Source organism: Mytilus trossulus, chromosome 2, assembly GCF_036588685.1.
Source record: "Mytilus trossulus isolate FHL-02 chromosome 2, PNRI_Mtr1.1.1.hap1, whole genome shotgun sequence".
NCBI classification, from domain to species: Eukaryota; Metazoa; Mollusca; class Bivalvia; order Mytilida; family Mytilidae; genus Mytilus; species Mytilus trossulus.
In genome coordinates, this window is record NC_086374.1 from 87,351,785 (window position 1) to 87,378,035 (window position 26,251).

Sequence of the window (26,251 nt, forward strand, 5' to 3'; positions counted from 1 at the left end):
CTCTAAAAGTACCGCTAATTTTATACTTCCGGCTAAATAGAAAGTTGAAGTTGCACCCTGCAAAAGCTTAATATTAAAAGAGGGGTAGATGTAAGCAACATAAAGTGAAATCATAGACAGAAATAAACACAAATTCTTACCAATTCAATGGCCCGATTTCCCCGTGTGACCCGTGTGACATTTTTTTTTAGATAGGGACCATTCAAAGATAAAACCGTCTCACACGTGTAAAAAGCATGACAATAACTCTTAGCACATATATATGCTTAGTTAAATCCACAAAGTAGTGCCAAAAAATATCCCCCTGGCATATAGTTTAGGGGGATAATAAATTTTAAATACCGAAATTTCTTCTGTCCTCCGTGCAATGGTGCAGCAGTTCATTCAGTCTTGGTAGTACTCTCATGAATGCATGTCATTTTGAACCTGGTCGTTTCGTATCTGGTCGATTCGTTACTAGGTTGATTTGTAACTGAGACGTTTTGTACCTGGTGCAATTGTATATGGTTATAAAGTGTTAGTTTAAATTAATTAGTATACATGTATAAATGAAACATTTGTGTAAACTGCTTAAAACAGCATTTTGAGTATAACAACTGGGTTTACCAAACGTATAACAGGAAGAGAAATTAATTGTTGTTTTAACATGCAAGCTTTGTGATCTAAACTTTTACAATCTAATTAAAATATAGTATATTGAAATCAGAGATCAATATTTTAATTAGATTGTAACTTTTACTGCTTGCATAATTCTACGACTTACAACGTAAGCCATTTAATTAATCTAAAGTTTAAGAATTTTAATCGGTCACAGTTTCCTTCTGTAGCTACAGGCTCTAATATCATCAGACCATATATGTGATACCCATCTTTGGTCAGACTGAAAACAAGAAATATGAAAGAAACAAACTTATGGATGGAGAGTTGTCTCATTGGCACTCACACCACATCTTCCTATATTTATGATAGAAAAAAAAGAAGATTAATAAAGAACTCCGCAACATAAAGATGACCAAATTTTTGATAAAGACGGGGTACATCTAAATGATGATGGACAATTTAAATTCTTCTGTTCTTTGTGCATGTGTGCAAAACTGTACTTGTATTAAAGTGTAAAATTACATGTATGTGCAATCAATTATTTAATAAATAAATATAGATATATATATGTATCATATGTACATCAATATGTCTTTTTATTATTTTTAGCTCACCTGGCCCGAAGGGCCAAGTGAGCTTTTCTCACCACTTGGCGTCCGTCGTCGTCCGTCGTCGTCCGTCGTCGTCGTCGTTAACAATTTACATTTTGAACTTCTTCTAGAGAACCACTGAATGGAATGGAACCAAACATGGCATGAATGTTCCTTATGAGGTGCTGACCAAGTGTTGTTACTTTGTAGCCGATCCATCATCCAAGATGGCCGCCAGCGGGGGACTTAGTTTAACATAGGACACTATGGGAAATGCATACAAATGACTTCTTTTAGAGAACCATTGAATGGAATGAAACCAAACATGGCATGAATGTTCCTTATGAGGTGCTGACCAAGTGTTGTTACTTTGTTGCCGATCCATCATCCAAGATGGCCGCCAGCCGGGGACTTAGTTTAACATAGGACCCTATGGGAAATGCATACAAATGACTTCTTTTAGAGAACCACTGAATGGAATAAAACCAAACATAGCATGAATTATCCTAATGGGGTGCTGACCAAGTGTTGTTACTTTGTAGCCGATCCATCATCCAAGATGGCCGCCAGCGGGGGACTTAGTTTAACATAGGACCCTATGGGAAATGCATACAAATGACTTCTTCTAGAGAACCACTAAATGGAATGAAACCAAACATAGCATGAATATTCATTCCTTATGGAGTGCTGACCAAGTGTTGTTACTTTGTAGCCGATCCATTATCCAAGATGGCCACCAGCGGGGACTTAGTTTAACATAGCACCCTATTGGAAATGCATACAAATGACTTCTTTTAGTGAACCACTGAATGGAATGAAACCAAACATGGCATGAATGTTCCTTATGTGGTGCTGACCAAGTGTTGTTACTTTGTAGCCGATCCATCATCAAAGATGGCCGCCAGCAGGGGACTTAGTTTAACACAGGACCCTATGGGAAATGCATACAAATGACTTCTTTTAGAGAACCACTGAATGGAATAAAACCAAACATAGCATGAATGTTCCTTATGGGGTGCTGACCAAGTGTTGTTACTTTGTAGCCGATCCATCATCCAAGATGGCCGCCAGCGGGGGACTTAGTTTAACATAGGACCCTATGGGAAATGCATACAAATGACTTCTTTTAGAGAACCACTGAATGGAATGAAACCAAACATGGCATGAATGTTCCTTATGAGGTGCTGACCAAGTGTTGTTACTTTGTTGCTGATCCATCATCCAAGATAGCCGCCAGCCGGGGACTTAGTTTAACATAGGACCCTATGGGAAATGCATACAAATGACTTCTTTTAGAGAACCACTGAATGGAATAAAACCAAACATAGCATGAATGTTCCTTATGGGATGCTGACCAAGTGTTGTTACTTTTTAGCCGATCCATCATCCAAGATGGCCGCCAGCGGGGGACTTAGTTTAACATAGGACCCTATGGGAAATGCATACAAATGACTTCTTCTAGAGAACCACTAAATGGAATGAAACCAAACATAGCATGAATGTTCCTTATGGAGTGCTGACCAAGTGTTGTTACTTTGTAGCTGATCCATTATCCAAGAAGGCAGCCAGCGGGGGACTTAGTTTAACATAGGACCCTATTGGAAATGCATACAAATCACTTCTTCTAGTGAACCACTGAATGGAATGAAACCAAACATGGCATGAATGTTCCTTATGTGGTGCTGACCAAGTGTTGTTACTTTGTAGCTGATCCATCATCCAAGATGGCCGCCAGCGTGGGACTTAGTTTAACATAGGACCCTATGGGAAATGCATACAAATGACTTCTTTTAGAGAACCACTGAATGGAATGAAATCAAACATGGCATGAATGTTCCTAATGTGGTGCTGACCAAGTGTTGTTACTTTGTAGCCGATCCATTATCCAAGATTGCCGCCAGCGGGGGACTTAGTTTAACATAGGACCCTATAAGGAAATGCATACAAATGACTTCTTTTAGAGAACCACTGAATGGAATAAAACCAAACATTGCATGAATGTTCCTTATGAGGTGCTGACCAAGTGTTGTTACTTTGTAGCTGATCCATCATCCAAGATGGCCGCCAGCAGGGAACTTAGTTTAACATAGGACCCTATGGGAAATGCATACAAATGACTTCTTTTAGAGAACCACTGAATGGAATAAAACCAAACATGGCATGAATGTTCCTTATGAGGTGCTGACCAAGTGTTGTTACTTTGTAGCCGATCCGTCATCCAAGATGGCCGCCAGTGGGGGACTTTTGAATGAAATTAAACATGTTCCTTTTCTTATAAATGAGGTTGTGTTGTCACTTTTAGCCAAATTTTATATTTTTTTATATGATTTCAAAAACCCAAGTAGAATCAGGTGAGCGATACAGGCTCTTGAGAGCCTCTAGTTTAAGTAACCTACAACTCATACAATTATTATATATTGATATAAGATTACAAAGCATCTCAGGTACAAAATGACCTTGTTAGTTACGAAACAACCAGGTTACGAAACGACCTGCACCCGCTCTTGTACAGTTCTTGCCTGAATTTTTATAGAACTCATATCATAGACATAGGTTTATATCAGAAAAGTTTCGGGGGAGTTCCGATATCAGTGCTGATTAACTATTTTCAAAAGAGTTATGCCCCTTGGAAATATTAACTATATGGAAAATCAATAGTGCTCTCATCATGCTCATGTAAACAAGAAGATTTATATCAGTGATGAGGGGCTCATTAGTTGGGGGGTTCTGATCTCGGATCCCCCATTACTGTTTTGTCAGATTCCCGTTCCCCCTCACACAATTCTCATTTTTTAGTAATTTCCTGTGTGCTGCTAGACTTCATCTCCGTTTTCGCCGCACAATAATTTGACTTTCACATGTCACGCTTACCAAACAATTGTCAAATAATGCATCCTGATTAGACCCCAATGAGACCAACAGTGATGTCTTTGGCAAGTTTCTAGAAACAGTTCTTTGAATGCTGATGTTCTCCTTAAATAGTCAATATACATTGTAGTACCAATTAAATAAAGGCACCTGTCAAAATCAGCACCCTGAAATAAATAAGAAGATATGGTACAATTGCCAATGGTAACTCTCCAGCAGTAGAGTCACAGTATTGCCTTAAACAATGAGCAAAACTCATACTGCCGACCAAGATAAAAATAGGCCATGAATTTAAATATGTAAAATGGTTCAAACCAGAAAACTAATGGTCTGATTTATGTACAAAATAATTGATGAAAATCAAATATGATAACAGCAACAAACAACTACTGAATTCCATGATTGCAATTGCATAATTGTAGTGTTTAAATTAAAAAAAAATTATTTTTAAACATCTTTTCTTTTTCTTTTGCAGTATCATGATAATGGGGTTTAGAATTTGTTTCCTGCATGCAGATGTTTCCTGATTTATAAATATATAAAATATTGGTTGCAATGGAGAATGCTGAATGTATTTACCATACTGGACCAGTTACAGCCCTTCATGTAGAAGGCACATACATTATAGCAGGTTTGTAGGGAGTATAAGATATATTTACCAAATCAAAACAGAAAATCTAGAAAACATCTGGAAATTGATAATGAATTTGAAGACATACCAATCAAATTATCTTGTTTGTGGTTAATTTAAAAAAAACTTGCATGCTATGATTCTATTTTTTCATTGTATTATAAAAATTTGTAGAAATTGTTGCATTTTTTTCTTTGCATTATGAAATGATATGAAATTAAATTAATTCGGTTAATGGAGACAGGTAATGTAAGATAATATAAAAGATTGTATTTGAAGCAAATTATTAAATTTGACATTGTTTCTGGTTGTATGATGATAAAAAATACCTGTTTGTTTCAGGTTGTGGTGATTACTTGTACTTGTATGACAGTGAATCTAACCAATGTTTGCAAAGATTATCAGCATTAACTTGTACAAGAATTCATGGGATAAGATCAGGTATGTGACCACACACATACACACAAACATACACACATCCAAATGTCTGCAGAATCCTGTTTAGACTTTACCTGAAATGATGTTATAACTTATTTAAAGAAGTGAAACTTCACACCTTGGATTTTGGATGTTAACTGAAAAATATTTTGTATTTCTTAATTTTAAGTGATGTTTTATTCGATCATCCTTTCATGTTATTTGGAAGTCCTTTTAATATGTATGCCACAACTTTGACCAAATAAAACTTTATATTGACCAAATACAACTTTATATTGATCAAAAACAACTTTATATGACCAACTACAACTTTATATTGACCAAATACAACTCTATATTGACCAAATACAACTCTGTTTTGAACAAAAACAACTATATTTTGACCAAATACAACTCTATATGACCAAAAACAACTATATTTTGACCAAATACAACTCTATATTGACCAAATACAACTTTATATTGATCAAATACAACTTTATATTGACCAAGCACAACTTTATATTGACCAAATACAACTCTATATTGACCAAATACAACTCTATATGACCAAACAAAACTTTATATTGACCAAATACAACTTTATATGACCAAAAACAACTATATTTTGACCAAATACAACTCTATATTGACCAAATACAACTTTATATTGACCAAATACAACTTTATATTGATCAAATACAACTTTATATTGACCAAGCACAACTTTTCTATTGACCAAACAAAACTTTATAAATACAACTGTATATTGACCAAATACAACTTTATATGACCAAATACAACTTTCTATTGACCAATACAACTCTATATTGACCAAATACAGCTTTATATTGGCCAAATACAACTTTATATTGACCAAATACAACTTTATATTGGCCAAATACAACTTTATATTGACCAAATACAACTTTATATTGACCAAATACAACTTTATATTGGCCAAATACAACTTTATATTGACCAAATACAACTTTATATTGACCAAATACAGCTTTATATTGACCAAATACAACTTTATATATGACCAAATACAACTCTATATGACCAAATACAGCTTTATAATCCTGGTACTTTTGATAACTAATTATATTGACCAAATACAACTTTATATTGACCAAATACAACTTTATATTGACCAAATACAACTTTATATTGACCAAATACAACTCTATATGACCAAATACAGCTTTATATTGACCAAATACAACTGTATATTGACCAAATACAACTTTATATGACCAAATACAACTGTATATTGACCAAATACAACTTTATATGACCAAATACAACTTTATATTGACCAAATACAACTTTATATTGGCCAAATACAACTTTATATTGACCAAATACAACTTTATATTGACCAAATACAGCTTTATATTGACCAAAAACAACTTTATATTGACCAAATACAACTCTATATGACCAAATACAGCTTTATAATCCTGGTACTTTTGATAACTAATTATATTGACCAAATACAACTTTATATTGACCAAATACAACTTTATATTGACCAAATACAACTTTATATTGACCAAATACAACTATATATGACCAAATACAGCTTTATATTGACCAAATACAACTGTATATTGACCAAATACAACTCTATATGACCAAATACAACTTTATATTGACCAAATACAACTTTATGTTGGCCAAATACAACTTTATATTGACCAAATACAACTTTATATTGACCAAATACAACTTTATATTGACCAAATACAACTCTATATGACCAAATACAGCTTTATATTGACCAAATACAACTGTATATTGACCAAATACAACTCTATATGACCAAATACAACTTTATATTGACCAAATACAACTTTATGTTGGCCAAATACAACTTTATATTGACCAAATACAACTTTATATTGACCAAATACAACTTTATATTGACCAAATACAACTCTATATGACCAAATACAACTTTATATTGACCAAATACAACTTTATATTGACCAAATACAGCTTTATATTGACCAAATACAGCTCTCTATTGACCAAATACAACTCTATATTGACCAAATACAACTGTATATTGACCAAATACAACTTTCTATTGACCAATACAACTCTATATTGACCAAATACAACTCTATATTGACCAAATACAACTTTATATTGGCCAAATACAACTTTATATTGACCAAATACAACTTTATATTGACCAAATACAACTTTATATTGACCAAATACAACTCTATATGACCAAATACAGCTTTATATTGACCAAATACAACTTTATATTGACCAAATACAACTTTATATTGGCCAAATACAACTTTATATTGACCAAATACAACTTTATATTGACCAAATACAACTTTATGTTGGCCAAATACAACTTTATATTGACCAAATACAACTTTATATTGACCAAATACAACTTTATATTGACCAAATACAACTTTATATTGACCAAATACAACTTTATATTGACCAAATACAACTTTATATTGACCAAATACAGCTTTATATTGACCAAATACAACTCTATATGACCAAATACAGCTTTATATTGACCAAATACAACTTTATATTGACCAAATACAACTTTATATTGACCAAATACAACTTTATATTGACCAAATACAACTTTATATTGACCAAATACAACTTTATATTGACCAAATACAGCTTTATATTGACCAAATACAACTCTATATGACCAAATACAGCTTTATATTGACCAAATACAACTCTATATGACCAAATACAACTTTATATTGACCAAATACAACTCTATATTGACATTTTACATTGATGGAAAGACTATCATTTGATCAATTTTTTGAGGACATTAGAGTTTGTGAAATACCCAACATAAAATGATGTATACCATTTATTTCAATGGCAATCATATTTCTAATATTTTAGACAACGATGGCCAGTTGTGTGCTTTTGGTGAGAAGAGAGCTTGTATTGTAACCATAGATACAGATACATTGTCACTCACAGATAGGAAGACTCTTCTTCAGGACTTAATTTGGGATGCACAGTTCTTACAGGTTAGTACACCATGGTTTACAGAACAGTCAATTCGCAGTTTCAGAATCTAATGCATCCTGGGTAATATTTTCAAAAGCGTACACCAAAGCGTTTTGATTGGTTTAAAACATTATAAATAATGAAAATCAAACCAATGACGTAACGTTATTTTCACTTTGGGGTACGAACAACGAAATTACCCATGATGGTTTAGATTTTGAAATGGCCTATTGTGCAGTTTGTTGGTACCTCGACTGAAAAGTTACAGGTGAACAGTTTTATGAATTTTCATCACAGTGAATTTAGAAATAAATTTGATTTTATTAATTAGATTTTGAAAAATTCTTAAAAAAGCTTGAACAAGTTAATTTGTTTTCTAGCTTCAACATGTTTCATGTGTGTTTAGAGAAACAATTCATATATGAACCCACATCAATTTTTTTAATATTTATCAAACATGGCCGGGTCCTTACGTACAAAGAGAACTTGAACAGTATTTTCAACTTGATTTTGTTCTATTTACACAGGTTAAAAGTCAGGTTGTTTTTGCTCTGGCACACAACACCATTGTAAGATGGGACAACAGTAATGATCATATTATGGACATTGTACAGTGTGAAGAAAACAGTATTCTGTATCCTTACTCTTAGATGATAACCAACCAATACACACATCGTGAATGTTATTAATATCGAGTACCGTGTCATGGATTTTGGATATATTATATTTGAATGAGTGCTGGTTTTTTTAATTTATTTTATTCTGGGAACAAATCTGCTGAGGATTCATGTCATGAACTAAGCATTCAGATATTCCCAATATTGGGGGGTGGGTTGGGGTGGGATTGAGGTATTGTTCTTTGTCTTTTCAACTTTCTTCAGAGTGGCTTATTGTACATCTAAGATAGAAAAAGAAATGAAAAGTTTGATACAACTGTTATATCATGGTTTTAGCAAAAAAGTGAATAATAAGAATTAAAAGCTGCTTTTTATAATTTTAATATGGTTTTAAAAGCGTTGATCATGCACAAATGTTTAGAATGAAGCCATTCTGCACTGCATCCAAAATGTGCAATGGCCAAAGCTTTTATACAGAATAACAGCATAGAAAAAAGCATTTAATTCTTATTTATTAAATGAGGAATTGCATTTTCAGGAAAGCATTTATATTTACTGTGCTTTATTTTATCTTGATTCTATATTTGTGTAACCCTAACTATTTAAATAATTTAATGAATTCTTTTGATAACTCATTGACTTTGTTATATTGCAGTTATTTAAAAAAGTGTTTTCTTTAATAGTAGATTTTCAGATACTGTGCACGTTTTATTACATCAAGTTGGGAGAATTTGATTTTAGCTGCTGGAACAGTAACTAATCAAGTTTTGTTGTGGTCACCTAATACTAGAAGAAATAGTTCTGGACTGTGCACAATAATTCACAGGTTCAAAGGTCACCAGGTAGGTATTAATGTTGTTCATATCTCTTTTGGTGTAGAAAAGGTAAAAATTCCACAATTGAAGATTTTGTACAGTAGAATAAAATATTAAAAACAAAATGCATTATATACACATGAAAACATATTCAAAAGATGTCAAGTTTTAATTTAACTTAGATAGTTGCCAATCTGCAAATTGGCTGTATGACAAGAATATTTAATTAAAATTAAACATGTTAAATGGAAATACTGGCAATGTTCTGAGGTACCTGTCTTTGGTAACAGGATTGAATTAGTTACATTCCCCATTTCAATTCTCAATTGATTTAGTTCTCAAACTCTACTTTGAGAAGTTAAATGCTTGGACAAAGTGTCTTACTGTAACAAAATCTAGTATTGATTTTCATTCTTTTCAATTTTTAATGGTAAAATTTCAATATCATGATGCTTTCAGGGTGTAATTTTCTCAGTGCGATACAACACACAAAGACAGCAAATTTGTTCTGTTTCTGATGACAGGAGTATAAGAATATGGCAAATGACCTTTCCTGGTAAGGTTACTATGGTTACAGATGACCCTGACATAGAAGATTGGACAAGGTGTCAGAGCACTCCACTACATGTATTATATGGACATTCTGCCAGAGTCTGGGACATCAATTTACTGAGTAACGCTATGATCAGTATTGGCGAGGTAATTACTAAATAATTTATACATTCCATGATTTTGTTGTATAATTCTTACCTCATATCATAACAGGAATTAATGAACAAATAGAATTTTTATCTTTTTGTAAGTAGAAAAATTTCTAAATAACCACTCATGGAAATCAGAATACACTCAGATATCAAAAGTCAACTTAAAATCTTTTTATTTTGATATAGTTTAGTTCGATACTAAGCACATAATATTAAAATGAAAATGAATATTATATGAAGTACATTTAAACCAATACATGTGATTTTTTTTCAGGACAGTTTATGCTGTGTATGGAACTACAATGGAGAGGTCATTCAAAAATTTAAAGGTCACAAGGTATTTGTTCTTGATAAATCTATCTAGTTAATATTCTTATATACAGTTTTATGTGATTTAAGTAATTTAACATTGTTGTAAATTTACTTGCTACCTTGTCATTGCATAGCAACCCATGCTTAAGTTGAGCAACCAATTAAGTCTGCTTTAAAGAAAAAGAATACCTTGCAGTAAATAGTTTCTGACCAATTGGATACTGTAAATTCAGAAATTAATGTGAGGTTTTTATTATTGGGAATAATGCGACAGAGTTGTAAACGCAATAAATAAAACTCGCATTTTGTAATATTTTAACTGATATAAGCATGACTTTTCTCAAAATCGTAAAAATTAGAATCGCATTCAAGTTTAAAATGACAAAATCGCAATAATAAGTACACGCAATAATTTCTGAATTTGCAGTTATTAAATTTTTAAATGTGTAATGCAGTCCAACAATGATGTCTGGGTATATAGAGGATTTTATCTTTCTGTGAGATTAGCAATTTTACTTGTTTTCATGCTACTCAGCCATCTTGTTAAAACTGATTTCGAACTTGACTGATTTAATTCATTTTAAAGAAAAGCTTGAACCTAACAGTAGAGTAAGTTAATTTCTTATTAAAAGGAAATTATAATATAGACATAGCAAATTTGATCAGAGCATCCTATTTGTACCATACATGAAGATGCCAGTAATTAGTGACGTTTTCAATTATCTGCTGTATGTATGCACCGCAGTAGAGATAGTTTAAACTGTACATTCTAACCAGTCTGCAATAGATAGAACTTTAAATTAACAGTTGTGAATTGGAGATGCTTCCAAATACCAACAGAATTATACTAATCAGTTTTGCATAATGTACATGAATTGTTAATAAAAGTTTCATTTTTCAATCACCATCAGACAGGACAAATACTACATTTTCCTGCTCTCTTACTCAACATTGAAGAATAACTAGTAATGATCAGATATTGAGCCATGTTGCTGTCCTTGTTCCTGATGATAAAATTGCTGTTTAATTTCAATGTTGTCTCAAATGACATTCTTTTGGCACTGGGATAAAAATTATATGATCTGATGAGTTCATAATTTTTTATTGCAGGGAAAAAGTATATGGAGTTTAGCTGCAGATAAAAAGGAACAGTTTTTTGTAAGTATAAAAATGTATTGTAATGTATATTTGTTTTAGATGCATACCAATGGATGATAAAAGACCGGCCGGATCAATGTTAAATGTTTTTGATAAATGAAGGACACTCATATTTTTAAAATGAACATGACCAGTACAGTTGTAATAGTCAGTTTCTATTTTTTTCATTTCTGAATAAACTCTGTTGAGTTTAAACTTTAAAGTGCTAATTTTTCCGAATCAATTTCTAGTTTTCTTTACAAAAAAATACCTTCTAGAATTGTTTATGGAAATGGGGAATGTATTGAAGGGACAACAAACTGACCAAAGAGTAAAAAAATCAGATACAGGCAACAATGATTCTTCAAGATAATCCCCCAGCTGGCTCCTAAACAAAAATATACTTTTGCTATTAAAACGTGTAACTTAGTTAATGGAAATATGAGGCTGAAAAATGGCAACCTTATGAAAAATGGGCAACTATGATTATTTTCTTTTCTGTAGGTCACTGGTGGCGGTGATACCAGTATCAGATTGTGGAAACTTAATGTTACAGAAAACCAGTCAGTGAATAAGTTACATAGTCAAAGTCTACCATTCTTAGATGAAAATGTAAGTAACTGACTTGAATAGCTATAGGTAGTTATATCAGTACCTATGTTATTGAAAATAAAATCCAATTCCCAAAGTTTAATTTGTTGATGTAAATTATTCTCTTGAATGGATGTTTATTGTGTAGAAGAGGGATGAAAAATACCAGAGGGACAGTCAAACTAATAAATCTAAAACAAACTGACAACGCCATGGCTAAAAAAGTAAAAGACAAACAGACAAAAAATAGTTCACATGACACAACATAGAAAACTAAGAGATATTTGTGTTGGTTATATATGAGACAACAGATCAAACCTACAATGAATTGATACATTTAATAAAAAAAAAACTAACAAAAAACTACGCTCTCAGCTCTCATTGCTAATCTTTTATTGATTGTTGGAGGAGGATATCAACAGTGATCTAAATATCAACACCTTATGATAAAATCAAGAGGAACCTTATAGTTAATTTAGTGGTACTCTTTGATATTGGTTATGTTAATATTTAAAATATGAAAGTTCTCATGGGGTCAACTTCTTTTTAACATTATATTTGATATGAGAAAGTACATTAGTATAGACAATAATAAGTGGATAATCCAGTGTTTCATGGCAAATAATATGTGCTCATTCAAGAACTTTTGTATAATGAAAAGTAAAGGAAATTTGTTGTAAGCTTTATTATAATCTGATTGTAAGAGTTGGGCTATGTTGCATGTACCTTGTCCAATAAATATTTTTATTATAGATTTTGTTTTTGAAGACTCATTGTATATGTTGAAATGTTTGACATAACTTAAAAAAAACAGACACAAAAATTGAGACATTCAAACTGATAAGGAGTTTTACAAATAACTAACACTTACATAAGACATAAGACATAAGACATTTTATTTCACTAAAGCCCCCACATGGGGTATTAATTTTATTTTACAGGATTTTGTGAGAGTTGTCTCCCTTTGGAAATCAAATTATGTTTTAGGAATTACAGATGAAGGGTAATTATAAACATGTGATCTTTAATCTGGCAATATAAAGATAAGAATATACTGAAATTATGTGGATTGCAAAATATAAACTTCTTTCATTGTACATAATTATGCCTTCTCACACACAAGTATCAGCTGTCATACCACTGAATAGATTTTTTAATGTAATGTAAAGAACAGTTGAAAAAAGTTAACTTCATTAGTTCAAAGCTTTCAGAATTTAGACATCACAGTAACTTATACATTGTATGTTTATAGATATAAGAAGATGAGGTATGTGAGTGCCAATGAGACAAGTCTCCATCCAAGTCACAATTTGTAAAAGTAAACTAGTAAAGCTCAAAGCACAGTCTTCAACACTTTTAACCAGAAGATCAGGAAATAAATCTGTTCAAACTAAGGAGAACAGTTTATATGTGTTGCCAAAAATGGTTCTGAAAGCACCATGTTCTTTTTGAAGGGTAGAATGACAGGCTAAAAAATAAAATTTAGTGGCCTAATTTATATTACAAATCTTAGTTTTATTACTATGTTTTATTTTCAGGTCCCTATTAATCCACTGCTTAATTGATAATAAAACCTCAGTGATATTCAAAGATCCTAACTTTAGATCTTACACAGTTATAGCAGTATCCCATGTGATAGCTCTAGGGAACATCAAAGGGACTCTACGTCTTGTATATTCAGGTAAATATCATATACAGCAGCAACATTATTGCAGCTTATGCTTTTGGGGAACAGCAAAGGAATTCTATAGGCCTGTTATAGCTCACCATACCACATGAATATTGCTCGTTATTGGAAGGACTTACAATGCCATATAGTTACTTAAATCTGCACATTTGCAATCATACCACATATCCTTATTTTGTAAGGAGCAGACTGACTTTCTTTAAATGCTTTATACAATGGACAGATACAAGTTTAGGAAGCTTGCTTATAAATTTAGTTATCAAGTTTTATCAGGCATTGCAATTGAAACTGACACAATAAAAGTATCATTTGTCCAAGCAATTATTAGTATTCTTTAAATAGTCCGAACTCTGCATACTTTATTGTCTTTGAGTGCCAATTTTAAATTTTGTGTATTTGAGTGAACAGACCTGTTTAGTATTGATTATAACATGCATCAAACTAACTTTAGCATCTTTACAATTTTGTAATTTTCAGAGAATCTGACGGATATGAAGTTTGGATGGACTGATTATGATATCTACAAAGGGAAAGTTCTCTCTATCCACTGGCTGTCAGAAAATCTTTTGTTAACCACTGGACCAGATGGACTTATTGTAAGTATGTGGATATTGTACTCATAATAGTAGGTACAGTAAAACCTGCCCTGATGGCCACCTTGTTTACGTACTGGTTACAAAAGATCTAGTTTCAATCTCTAGTTTAATGACAAAAGTAAAATAATCTGTCTACAGTATTTAACAATGCTTCATATATTTTCTTAAGAAGAGAGGCAAACGTTAAACAATACCTATATATCATTTCAGCATGGTTATGAATTGTCATCCATAGAAAATAGTGTTGCTACGATGAATTTGATACAGACATTTACATTGCCATATTGTAAACAAAGATGGGTGTCTGCTGTGACACTCAGCACTGATAGAAAGAATCTAATCTGTGGAGATAGAGCTGGAACAGTCCATGTTTACAAATGGGGAGAACAAGTTAAACAGGTAGTCTATCTGCAATACTACTTTTAAATTATCATTGCAAGGTTATTTATATGAAATAAATGTATGAGTTTATTTTTAAATCCTGTCATTTTGAGAAAAAAAATGTTCCCTAAGAATTTTTGAACCAATTCTGTTGCTATTTTCTCAGTTGAGTAGGTAAGTTATTCTTACAATGATGTCCAGTATTGACTGATCTAAGGTTTGATACCATACATGAAAAACATCTTTAAATGTGACAACACATGAAGGATTTAACCTGTTTTGTCTGGAATAAACTTTTTAGAGTATTGATTCTCTCATTAAATAGACTTGCCCATGCATGCTGTTTTACTCATTTGTAAAGAAGGGATTACATACATGGTTAGAAAGCATTCTTTGTAATATCAATACAAACTTGCTAATTTTGAAGTTATTTTTTCAGTATTTAGATCCAGTACAGAGCTTTTGGAAGATACATGGGAAGACAGGGGTGACAGATATTTGTTCAGCAGACGACAGTATTTACACAGCAGGACGTGATGGCCATTACAGGCAGTTCACAATAGATAATGGGCAACTAGAGCTGCTCAACAGCAATAGGGTATGTAGTTGGAAGTTGTATCAACATATTACATACAATTATTTTTACTTTTAATTTGTTTAAAAAATTAAAACCAAAATGACAGACCCTTCCAAAAGAAAAAAAGTTAAAAAAACATATGCATGAAAGTCAATATACTGAACAATTGCTCATAAAATAATGAATTTTAAGAACTTTAATATGGAAAAATGGAAAAAGCTGTTATCTTGAAATTTAACATTTTTTTGCAATAATAACTTTTATTAAACACCAAAATATTTGACCAATAAATTAAGCTCTTATAAGGTTTCAAAAGTCTTCAGCAAATATTGTAAATAAAATAAATGACAGTAATAGACCTGATTGTTACCCGGTACCTGAAAAAAAACAACATTGTACAAGGTAGTGAAGTGATTAGAAACTTTTAAAAACAAATTAAAATAAAATGAATTGTTTCCCACTGAGCCATATGAGTCGAATGCCCCTCATATTACCCAATAAAAACAGGCATTTTCACAAATTTGAATGATACCTTCTGTCTTTGTTTGTACAGGTATTTAAAGGATTTGATTGGTTAGATAAACTGGAACTACGACCTGATGGTGATATTTATATCTATGGCTTTCAATCAGTAAGTAGAAAAAAACCTATGCATTAATCATAATTTCCTAGAATTTCTTAGTTGGTTATTCATGATAATAAAGGAATTTCATGTTTCATCATTATTAGAATAAACCTCTTTAATATTGTTGAACAGTATGAGCAATATATATCTATTCCATATTGAAAATTATTTGCATATTAGACAATATTCATGCTGTTGGACATCAGATATACATATGTCTCTACATAACATAAAGAGTTTCTGAATTTAAACCATTTTTGCTCAAGCTCAGATTGTTGTTAATGTTTGTGTTGTTAGGTTATTGTCACCTTGATGTATAGCCCACATCTCCTTTTTATCGAAATTCAACTATTTTTGTTTACTTCAGGACAGTTTTATATTGTTTAGTGTTTACAACAACCAGAAACTGGTCAAGATACCATGTGGTGGTGGACACAGGACATGGGATTGTCAGATCACTCATGACAAAATATCCTTTGTATACCTGAAAGTCAGGGATGTTGTTCTGGTCAAGACAGATCTTCACACAAACCAATTCATTCTGAAGGTAGGAGAGACTACTTAAATTCTATGTTCAGATTATATATGTATATATATCTATAGATTCAAGATGAATACTGTTTAGATTTAGAAATGAATTATTGGGCTTAGTTTGTTCGGAAAAAAACTTGAATAACTTGAATTGATATTTTTCATTTCTTTTATTAGTCAAAATTTTTTGTTTAAAAAGATTTATACTGCTTTCTTTTCTTTCTAGGAAAGTTTACATGGAAGGGAGGCTACTTGTATAAAACATTTATATTCAACTGAATTTGGTAAGCAGAATTTTAAAAAATCTTTGAGACAATTTTTTGTGTGAGTCAAATCAGGTTGTTAATTTAAAAACACAATATCTGTGTAATGGAAGTAAAGTATCCACTGGCATCATTTTCCTGTTGTCTACCCAAGTTCTGGGATATTGGACAAACTATGTAAAACACATAAATATAAACAAGATATGTTTATTTTAAAAGACATATATGGTAGAATATAATTACAATATAATATATACTAAAATACAGTGGTGGCTAGTCTACTTGGTGTATAAATAAAGGCTCCATATTTCGTCTGCTTATTTCAAATCCTGAGTGTAGACTGCCCTAAACTGGTAAGTGAACTCATACTTATAGTTCCAACAAGCCCGGCCAGGGCCGGATGTCAGGCACATGCAAGAGGCAGGAAGTCCCAACAAGAATAATTACATGGCCGGTCATCGGAAGAAAGAGTTACGGAACTTTATATAATACATGAACTAACATTAACCAATTTCCCAAAATAAATAGTATAATTAACAAGTACAAATGTAATATATGCTAAATTAACCCTGGAAGAACCAACATATGAAAATATATTTTAGAATATATATGTGATAAACTTATTTATGATACAGTAAAACCTGTCTGAATGTTCACCTTGTTTCAGAGGTCATCTGTCTCTAGTTGTCACTTTCAGACTCTCCCAAATGTTTTCTCAGTATAATTTAAGTTTTTTCAGCGGTTAACTTATTTTCACACCAAATAGTCATTCGAACTTTGCAATGCAAAATTAATAACTGAATAGATAGATATAACAATGGGATATCTTTACTAAGTGAGTTATTCAGGCTGTTAGATGTTTCATGTTATTGAGTAATACATTGATTGATTAATTTTATTTTGTACTTATAGACTGCAAACCATGTGATATTATTATAACCTGCAGTGAAGATACAACAGTTATAATCTCTAGTTTGACTTGTATCCTTGCTATGATTTAATGAGACATTGTTATCAACATTTTATAAATGTTTGCCGAAGTAATATGTCAGTAGAATTGAGTTTACAATTATTTTAGCGAGGGGTCTGAAATTAAATTAAAATTGCAGGGTTTAGTCATACATGATTTCTCTTTGTGTCTGTATAAACTATCTAAATATTTATTTAATGGCTAATAATCAGTGCTAACAACTGCAGTTTAAAATTTGAAAAATCCAAAATAGATGAACATATTTAACAAGATTATAGATTTTTGATTTCCTTAATTGTCATGCAGATAATGAAAAGGGAATCTTAAAGCTTTCATGTCTTCACACTCTTAGAGATCATATTTCAAATGTTAAATGTATGGCAAGTTGTGTTTCAAAAATTCATGGAGGCCATCTTGTTTTTACTGGAGGTGCTAGGGCACAACTTGTGGTTTCTAGGATTTTAATTCAGAAAGAGGCTGACATTTGTGATATCAAAACTTCAGTTCAAACTTTAAAGTCATGTCATTTGAATGAGGAATGGTTAACAAGAAAACAGAAGAAAGCCAAATGTTTCCGCTCAAATCCAGAGACCAGGATTATGGACTTGTGTGTACTGTCTTTACAGGATATTGTTGCAGACGCTCCTGGTCATCTCTATGTTTTAGGAGCTGCATGTTCTGATGGTTATGTCAGGTAAAATATATTTTAGACTAGGAATTTTGTTTAATCATTGTGAAATTTAATAGGTGTCTCAAATATGAAACCCACATTTTAAATTTCTCAACATTACTTTTAAGCAGCATTGCAGCATTTCCAGAAATTAAAATAATAATGGGTAATCTCATACATTTTTTTGTCAATTTGGCGACATCTGTTTTACAAAAAGCAGGCAAAAGTTTATGAATTTTCAGAACCATCAATTTATCATTAACGTAAGGGTACCCAAATTGCACCGAGTACCAAAATTGCACCTATTTAGAAAAAAATAGCAACGGAAATCTTACAAGATTTACTAGAGACTAAATAATTTGTATTTTTATTATTTGATACTATGCACGTCTTTGAAACATAGGTAAACATATTTAGATATATACAAAACGTTCACAGTATTTATTAACAGATGGACTGTTTACTAAAAAAGCAATATATACGAACACGTCACCATGCGACGTCATCAAAACGTCATCTTTTTGAAATTAGCAAATACAATATATTATAAGTATCCATTTCCTAAAATATGAAGAGTCAGCATGGACTAATATCCAATTGTTCAAAATATTTGAAGAAATTAACCAAAAGCTCGGTTATTAGACTTTTGAATTCAAGCATGGATGCAATTTGGGTACTCCTCATTACAGAATAGTTTTGAGGTTGATTCAAACCCATTTTTGTATGACTCAATATGGACATGATGGATTAAAAATCAAATTGGTGTACCTATTCAATAAAGAAGGATAGGGCTACAAAATAAACACAGTATGGACTTTTTTTTTATCATAAAAAAACATAGGCAAAAAAACTGTCAACATAGGTGCAATTTGGGTACCGTCACGTTATACATGTAACAAGAATAAAAATTTGTAACTGTTGGTTGTGATATTAAAACTTGATATAGCTAATGCTATATTTACAAATTATTATGTTCATTTGTTAATGAAATTATTAATAAATGGACAAAATTGTAAGATACAATCATTTGATATGTGAAAACTTCATACAAAAAATGTGAAAAGGTGTCGTCTGATATATTGTTTAGACATTGATTGAAGACATTATAACTGTTGATATCTTAATGCATTAACCATTGGGTTACTACTCATTAATGTCTTTTCTATATGTCCTAATTTACATGAAGGTAGATATTATTTTAAATAAGATATATATTTTTTTTCATTTTTATTAGGTTTTTCATATTCAGCGAGACATCTAAGGATTTGATACCATTATACTACTCTTCTTTTCATGATCATTGTGTACTCAGGATAACTCATACATATGTATCCACAACAAATGGAAGCAGGCAGTTATTATTCTTATCAGCAGGAACTGATGGAAAAATTGCATTCTGGGATATTTCTCAGATGCTTTTGTCCTTTATAACATCAAATACTATACAGATAGAAGAAAGTGTAGAAAATAATCAATTAAACCATACACATTTATCAAATTTCAAAGACACCTCTACATTAGATTCAAAATGCACAAGCGTAACTAATGTAGATAAAGTGGATACATGTACTAACAGTGAGAATAAAGTTATATCCAGTACTAGCTCTGAAGGAGAGAAATGTTTTGATAAAAACTCAGTTAGTAGCAATAGAGACAATAGTGTAGAGGACAAGTCTTGTGAACCAGTATTTGTGATACCTAGTCATCAATCTGGAGTTAATGGATTGAGTTCTTTACAGTTACATGGTGAGTTCTTTACAGTTACATGATGAGTTCTTTACAGTTACATGATGAGTTCTTTACAGTTACATTGTGAGTTCTTTACAGTTACATTGTGAGTTCTTTACAGTTACATGGTGAGTTCTTTACAGTTACATGGTGAGTTCTTTACAGTTACATGGTGAGTTCTTTACAGTTACATGGTGAGTTCTTTACAGTTACATGATGAGTTCTTTACAGATACATGATGAGTTCTTTACAGTTACATTGTGAGTTCTTTACAGTTACATGGTGAGTTCTTTACAATTACATGGTGAGTTCTTTACAGTTACATGGTGAGTTCTTTACAGTTACATGGTGAGTACTGATGATGTTTTTTTATGCCCAACCTACATTGTACGATAGTAGAGAGGCATTGTGTTTTCTGGTCCATGCATCTGCTCGTCTGCCAGTTTGTACATTCGTTCTTCCGTCTGTCAGCTTCAAGTTAATGTTTTTTTTCAAGGTAGTTTTTGAGGAAGTTGGAAGTCCAATCAACTTGAAACTTAGTACACATGTTCCAGATGAAACGATTTTTCCAATTTAAATGCCAAATTAGATTTTTTACCCCAATTAAATTTCAGTACAATTTCAATACTATGGACACATTTTGGTTTTTTAATTCTTTTTCTCAGGCTGGTTGTTATTTAGCTCACCGTTTCAAAGGAACGGTGAGATTTTGCCATCATTTGGTGTTCATGGTCATCCGTCTTGTGTAAACTATTTCAAACATCTTCTTCTCTGATACTACTTAACCAATTCCAACCAAGCTTAAGCTGAATGATCCATAGGGTATCTAGAATAAAGTTTGTGTTTTATTTACTGTTTCGTAAAAAAACATGGCCGCCATGGCTAAAAATAGAATAGGGGTAAAATGCAGTTTTTGGCTTATATCTCTAAAACAAAAACAAATCTGACATGAGGGAAAACATGTTAACCCTTTCCTCCATAATGACGCCTTTTGACGCCACCCCCCTTACTCCATAATGACGCCTTTTGACGCTTGTGTAGTACCTCAGTTGAAACACTTCGACTACAAAGTGTCTGCAGTTGACTTAATAAAGTTTGTATCCAATATGAAAAGGAATATCATAGGAATATCTGACTTAAATTTATTTGATGAAATAGTTGTTTTTCACATTGCCTTAATGCTTCAAAGCATAAGTTCAGCATTTTATCAAAAAAATCCTATGCGAATCAAGTATGCAAAAAAAAAATGTCAATGAAGGAAAGGGTTAGTTAGATGAAGTTCTATCAGCCCTGAAATTTTCAGATGAATCTAACAACCCATTGTTGGATTGCTGCCACTTAATTTGTAATTTTAAGGAAATTTTGCAGATTTTGGTTATTATCGTGAATATTATTAATGATAAAGATAAACTGTAAACAGCAAAAATGTTCAGCAAAGTAAGATTTACAAATAAGTTCATATGACCAAATATGTTAATTGTCCCCTTGAGAAGTTATTGCCCTTTAAGGTAGTTTTTGAGGAAGTTGGAAGTCCAATCAACTTGAAACTTAGTACAATTTTTCACAATTTGTCCATTTAGTTTGCTCATTTTAAAAAATCCTCTCCTTTGAAACTGCTGAATTAAATTCAGCCAAACTTATAAATTATATTTGATATGATTACAGATGGTAGATTACTGATAGCCAGTGGAGGAGATGATAATGCCCTTGTAATATCTGTGATATCATTACAAGACAACAACAATATAAAACTTGATGGAAAATGTCAACAGCTGTCTGCTCATGCTGCTCAAATTACAGGTGAGGATCAATATATTTTGTATGCCTCATGATCAATTAGTAGGGATAAATTCATACTACATTTTAGAAATTGGTATTGTGAAAAAAAGGAGTGGCATATCAAAAGGATGCAAACTCATAATTCATAATCAAACTGACAATGCCTTGAGGCTATTCCAGAAAAAAATGTATGGGAGGGTTGGAAGGCACATTGTATTAATAATACATAAGTGATGGGTATCAGAGCAACTTTTCACACTATAATGCACTATAATTCTCAATTACAATTGTCTGGGTGGCAGGTGCTGACAAAAACTGCCTTCCACCCCCCACCCCCCTTACATTTTTTCTGGAATAGCCCTAGGCAAAAAACTGGAAAAGACATATATTTATATTGATATTAAAATATACAAATTATGTTTCCGTGTTCAATGTCAATTTGAATCCATAAAAAGGTAATTGTAGTAAACACAGGTGAAGATCAATATGTTTGTATGCCTCATGATCAATTAGTAGGGATGAATTCATACGACATTTTATAACATTTTAGAAATTGGTATTGTGAAAAAAAGGAGAGGCATACCAAAAGGATGCAAACTCATAATTCAAATCAAACTGACAATGCCTTGGCAAAAAAATGGAATGACATATTTATATTGATATTAAAATATGCAAATTATTTTTCCGTGTTCAATGTCAATTTGATTCCATAAAAAGGTAATTGCATTAAACACATATAACTGTATTAATATTTACAGGTGTACAGATAATTAATGAGACAAAGGTTCTAACAGTATCAGTGGACCAGAGATTGTGTTTATGGAATGTTTGTCTAGAAGAATCTGGACCTAAGGTAAGGAATTATAGTGCTCTTATCTAAAATCTACCAAAAAAATAACCAATATGGATTTGATTTTTGGTGTTTTAACGCCACTTTTAAGCACTACATTTAGACTTTTTCGTGGCGGCCAGTTTTTATTGGTGGAGGAAGCTAGAGTATCGAAGAAAACGACTGACCTTCGACCAATATGGATAAATCATGAACATCAATAAAGAATATAATATATGTACTATTGTGATTTTATCAAAATTTTGTACTATCAACAAGAACAAAATAAATACTTATATTCCTGGATTTGACCAATATTGCATACAAGCCTACATGAATTTATTGTTTTGTTGAACAACTAATTGCTGGTCCACTTTTCATTGAAACTGAGGTTCAAAGAGAGGTCACAATTGAATTGCAAATGATTTCACACCTGATTTCTGAAAAGTATGAAGATAATTAGAATGAAATATACCAATGACCATCAGGAGCACTCAACAGGACACCTGTCTATTTCTTCAGCAGGGTAAGACGAAGGTGACATGGCAAGACAGATACTTCTTTAAAAGTGGTGAACTTTATAGCAGATTTTACTGTACTTATCTTGCTTATTTGTATTTTAGTTAACCTATTGAACAGCTATCTGATTAGGTCAGTACTGCCACAACTGCATTTTTTTTCCACAGGGTTGTAGCTATCCATTTCTATTGTTTGGTATTTTAAATGACCTCACATGAAGTCACATGCTATCATTATTATTATAGATATCGATGGTATGGTGTAGGTTTGTCAATGTACCTGATATATCACACATGGAGTTATGGCAGAAAGAAAACCGGTAAGAAAAAATATAGATTTACAGGAAATAGTTGAACTTTTTATTGGATTAAAAGTCGTAAGAAATGAACAATGATCACCATGAATATATATTTGTAGTTATCTCAATTCCTAGGCATATTAAACTATTTCAAAATAAGGAGGTGTCAATGGCCTGCTAATGAGGCAACTATCTACCACAGTTCATATAAGTGAATGTAAGCAATTGTAGGCCAAAAGGTCCAGAAATAAAAAATGTTTAACATTTCAATGGAGAAGACTAAGTTTGATTTCTAACAACACAATTTACGAAAAAAACAAATATGACAAACATAAATCAACAACAACCACTGAACTGCAGGCTTTGGGCTTTGGTCTTTGGACTTTGGACTCTTTTCCTTGGAATGTCAATTTTATTTTATTTTGTATAGACCAGAGGCGGATTTAGGGGGGCCCAGGCCCCCCCTTTTTGGGAAAAAAAATTGGTGTCTTATATAGGGAATCACTGAAGCGTGACTTGAGTGGGCCCCTTCTTAGGGCAGTCAGTGGGCCCCCACTTATAAAAATTTCTGGATCCGCCACTGTAGACTGTTAACACTTGTATGTTCTGATTAATGATTATTATGACAGTGTAGTTAATGCTGATGTGTTGAATAATTACCTGAAAACAAAATTATTCAGCCAAAATTTGCTGAACTTTTTGTCAAGTCAATTACAGTTTTACTGTTGAAAGATTTTTACTGTGACTTGACTGTTAGTGTTGCTATCCACCTATAGCAACTTGTTCAAAATTCTGACCATATTGCACTTTGTTTTATAAAACCAAACTGTTTAACTGGTTAGAAATTTGAACAAACTGTTCAGTCAAGTCGAGGAAAGTGCAAGGTGATAAAATATTCCATACTTAAAACCATGTAAGACTTTTATAACACTTTAATGATGTTGTGAAAATCAGTCTAACATCTAATTTTATTGTCATTGTCTTGCTAAAGGTAATAGGAGTAATTTTGAATTACTATAAAAATGTCCAAACCAAGCTTTTATATAATTTTTTTTTTTAAAATGTCTTCTATATCCATAAGAATCAGTTAAACAGTTTGGTTTGATAAAACAAATTGCAATTTGTTCAGAATTTTGAACAAGTTGCAATAGGTGGAGAGTAACACTAACATTCAAGTCACAGTAATATAAAATGTACTTCTTATCTTTCCCTGAACTCAATTAACATTATTACAAGGAAAACATACTGAATATAGGTTAACAAATCTATGTATATATTTGATTGATTTATTTTTTTTACTTTCAGATTAACACTTGGACTGTCTGGTGAAGGATTATCAATTTTTGAAGTTGAGAAAAATAAATTATCTTGAAATCTGATGCTTTATTTCAATTCTCACATTACAATTTATAAAAATAATCCACAAAGGTACAAATCAAAAGTCTCCTTTAAATAATTTTTGGGTTACCAATCAGTTTTGAGCAATTTTAAAAAATAAAAATAAAGCATTGGAAGCTAAAACTTTAAGAGTATTACTGGACTTGCAGATAGGAATTAAGAGTCCCAAACATCTTCATGCATCCACTTGTGACTTTCATTTTGGCCTACCTGGACCAGCAGATAGGAATTGAGAGTCCCAAACATCTTCATGCATCCACTTGTGACTTTCATTTTGGCCTACCTGGACCAGCAGATAGGAATTGAGAGTCCCAAACATCTTCATGCATCCACTTGTGACTTTCATTTTGGCCTACCTGGACCAGCAGATAGGAATTGAGAGTCCCAAACATCTTCATGCATCCACTTGTGACTTTCATTTTGGCCTACCTGGACCAGTCCTTATGATCTGTTGCCATCATTTGGCTTCTGTTATTGTTATGACTGCCTTAGTGGAGTAGGTTAACTATATGTGGTGTATGGAATGACTTTTATGGTACATGTCAAACTGGCAGATTTCATCTGACCTTGACCTCAATTTCATAGTTCATTGATCAACGTTAAGTTACAGTAGATTGGTCTGTTTTTCAAGTACTGTATTAAAGCAATAGGTCAACTATATTTGGTGGACGGAATGATTGTAAGGTGTGCATGTATTAGTCTTAGAGGCATGATTTTTTTATCAGTTGTTAATGACTTTGAACTAGCTGTCAGATAACTGCGAGTACTCTCAGATCTGTTCACTGTGTCTTTTTGTGTCGGGATGTATTAGTACCCGGCCACATCCACTTGTATTTTTTGTCTATCTGATGAGTTAAGCCTTTTTCAACTGATTTTTATAGTTCTTTCTTATGTTGTACTGTTATACCACTGTCCCAGGTTAGGGGGAGGGTTGGGATCCCACTAACATGTTTAACCCTGCCACATTATTTATGTATGTGCCTGTCCCAATTCAGGAGCCTGTAATTCAGTGGTTGTTGTTTGTTTATGTGTTACATATTTGTTTTTCGTTCATTTTTTACATAAATAAGGCCATTAGTTTTCTCGTTTGAATT

At 32.1% G+C, this 26,251-nt stretch overlaps 1 protein-coding gene across 1 annotated transcript; it reads left to right on the forward strand.

The window, feature by feature from the left end:
- Window positions 1-25,138, forward strand: LOC134708247 (tRNA (34-2'-O)-methyltransferase regulator WDR6-like). Its single transcript, XM_063568632.1, has 25 exons — window positions 1-90; window positions 4,534-4,689; window positions 5,032-5,130; window positions 8,020-8,150; window positions 8,658-8,764; window positions 9,442-9,589; window positions 10,022-10,261; window positions 10,541-10,603; window positions 11,689-11,736; window positions 12,220-12,327; window positions 13,248-13,309; window positions 13,845-13,987; window positions 14,471-14,606; window positions 14,832-14,988; window positions 15,410-15,568; window positions 16,101-16,178; window positions 16,540-16,719; window positions 16,930-16,987; window positions 17,879-17,947; window positions 18,243-18,630; window positions 19,841-20,352; window positions 22,000-22,134; window positions 22,872-22,966; window positions 23,707-23,780; window positions 25,065-25,138. The coding sequence occupies exons 2-25, from the start codon at window positions 4,614-4,616 to the stop codon at window positions 25,129-25,131; spliced, it is 3,333 nt and encodes a 1,110-aa protein (XP_063424702.1). The 5' UTR covers window positions 1-90; window positions 4,534-4,613; the 3' UTR covers window positions 25,132-25,138.
- The last annotated feature ends 1,113 nt before the right edge of the window (window positions 25,139-26,251 follow it).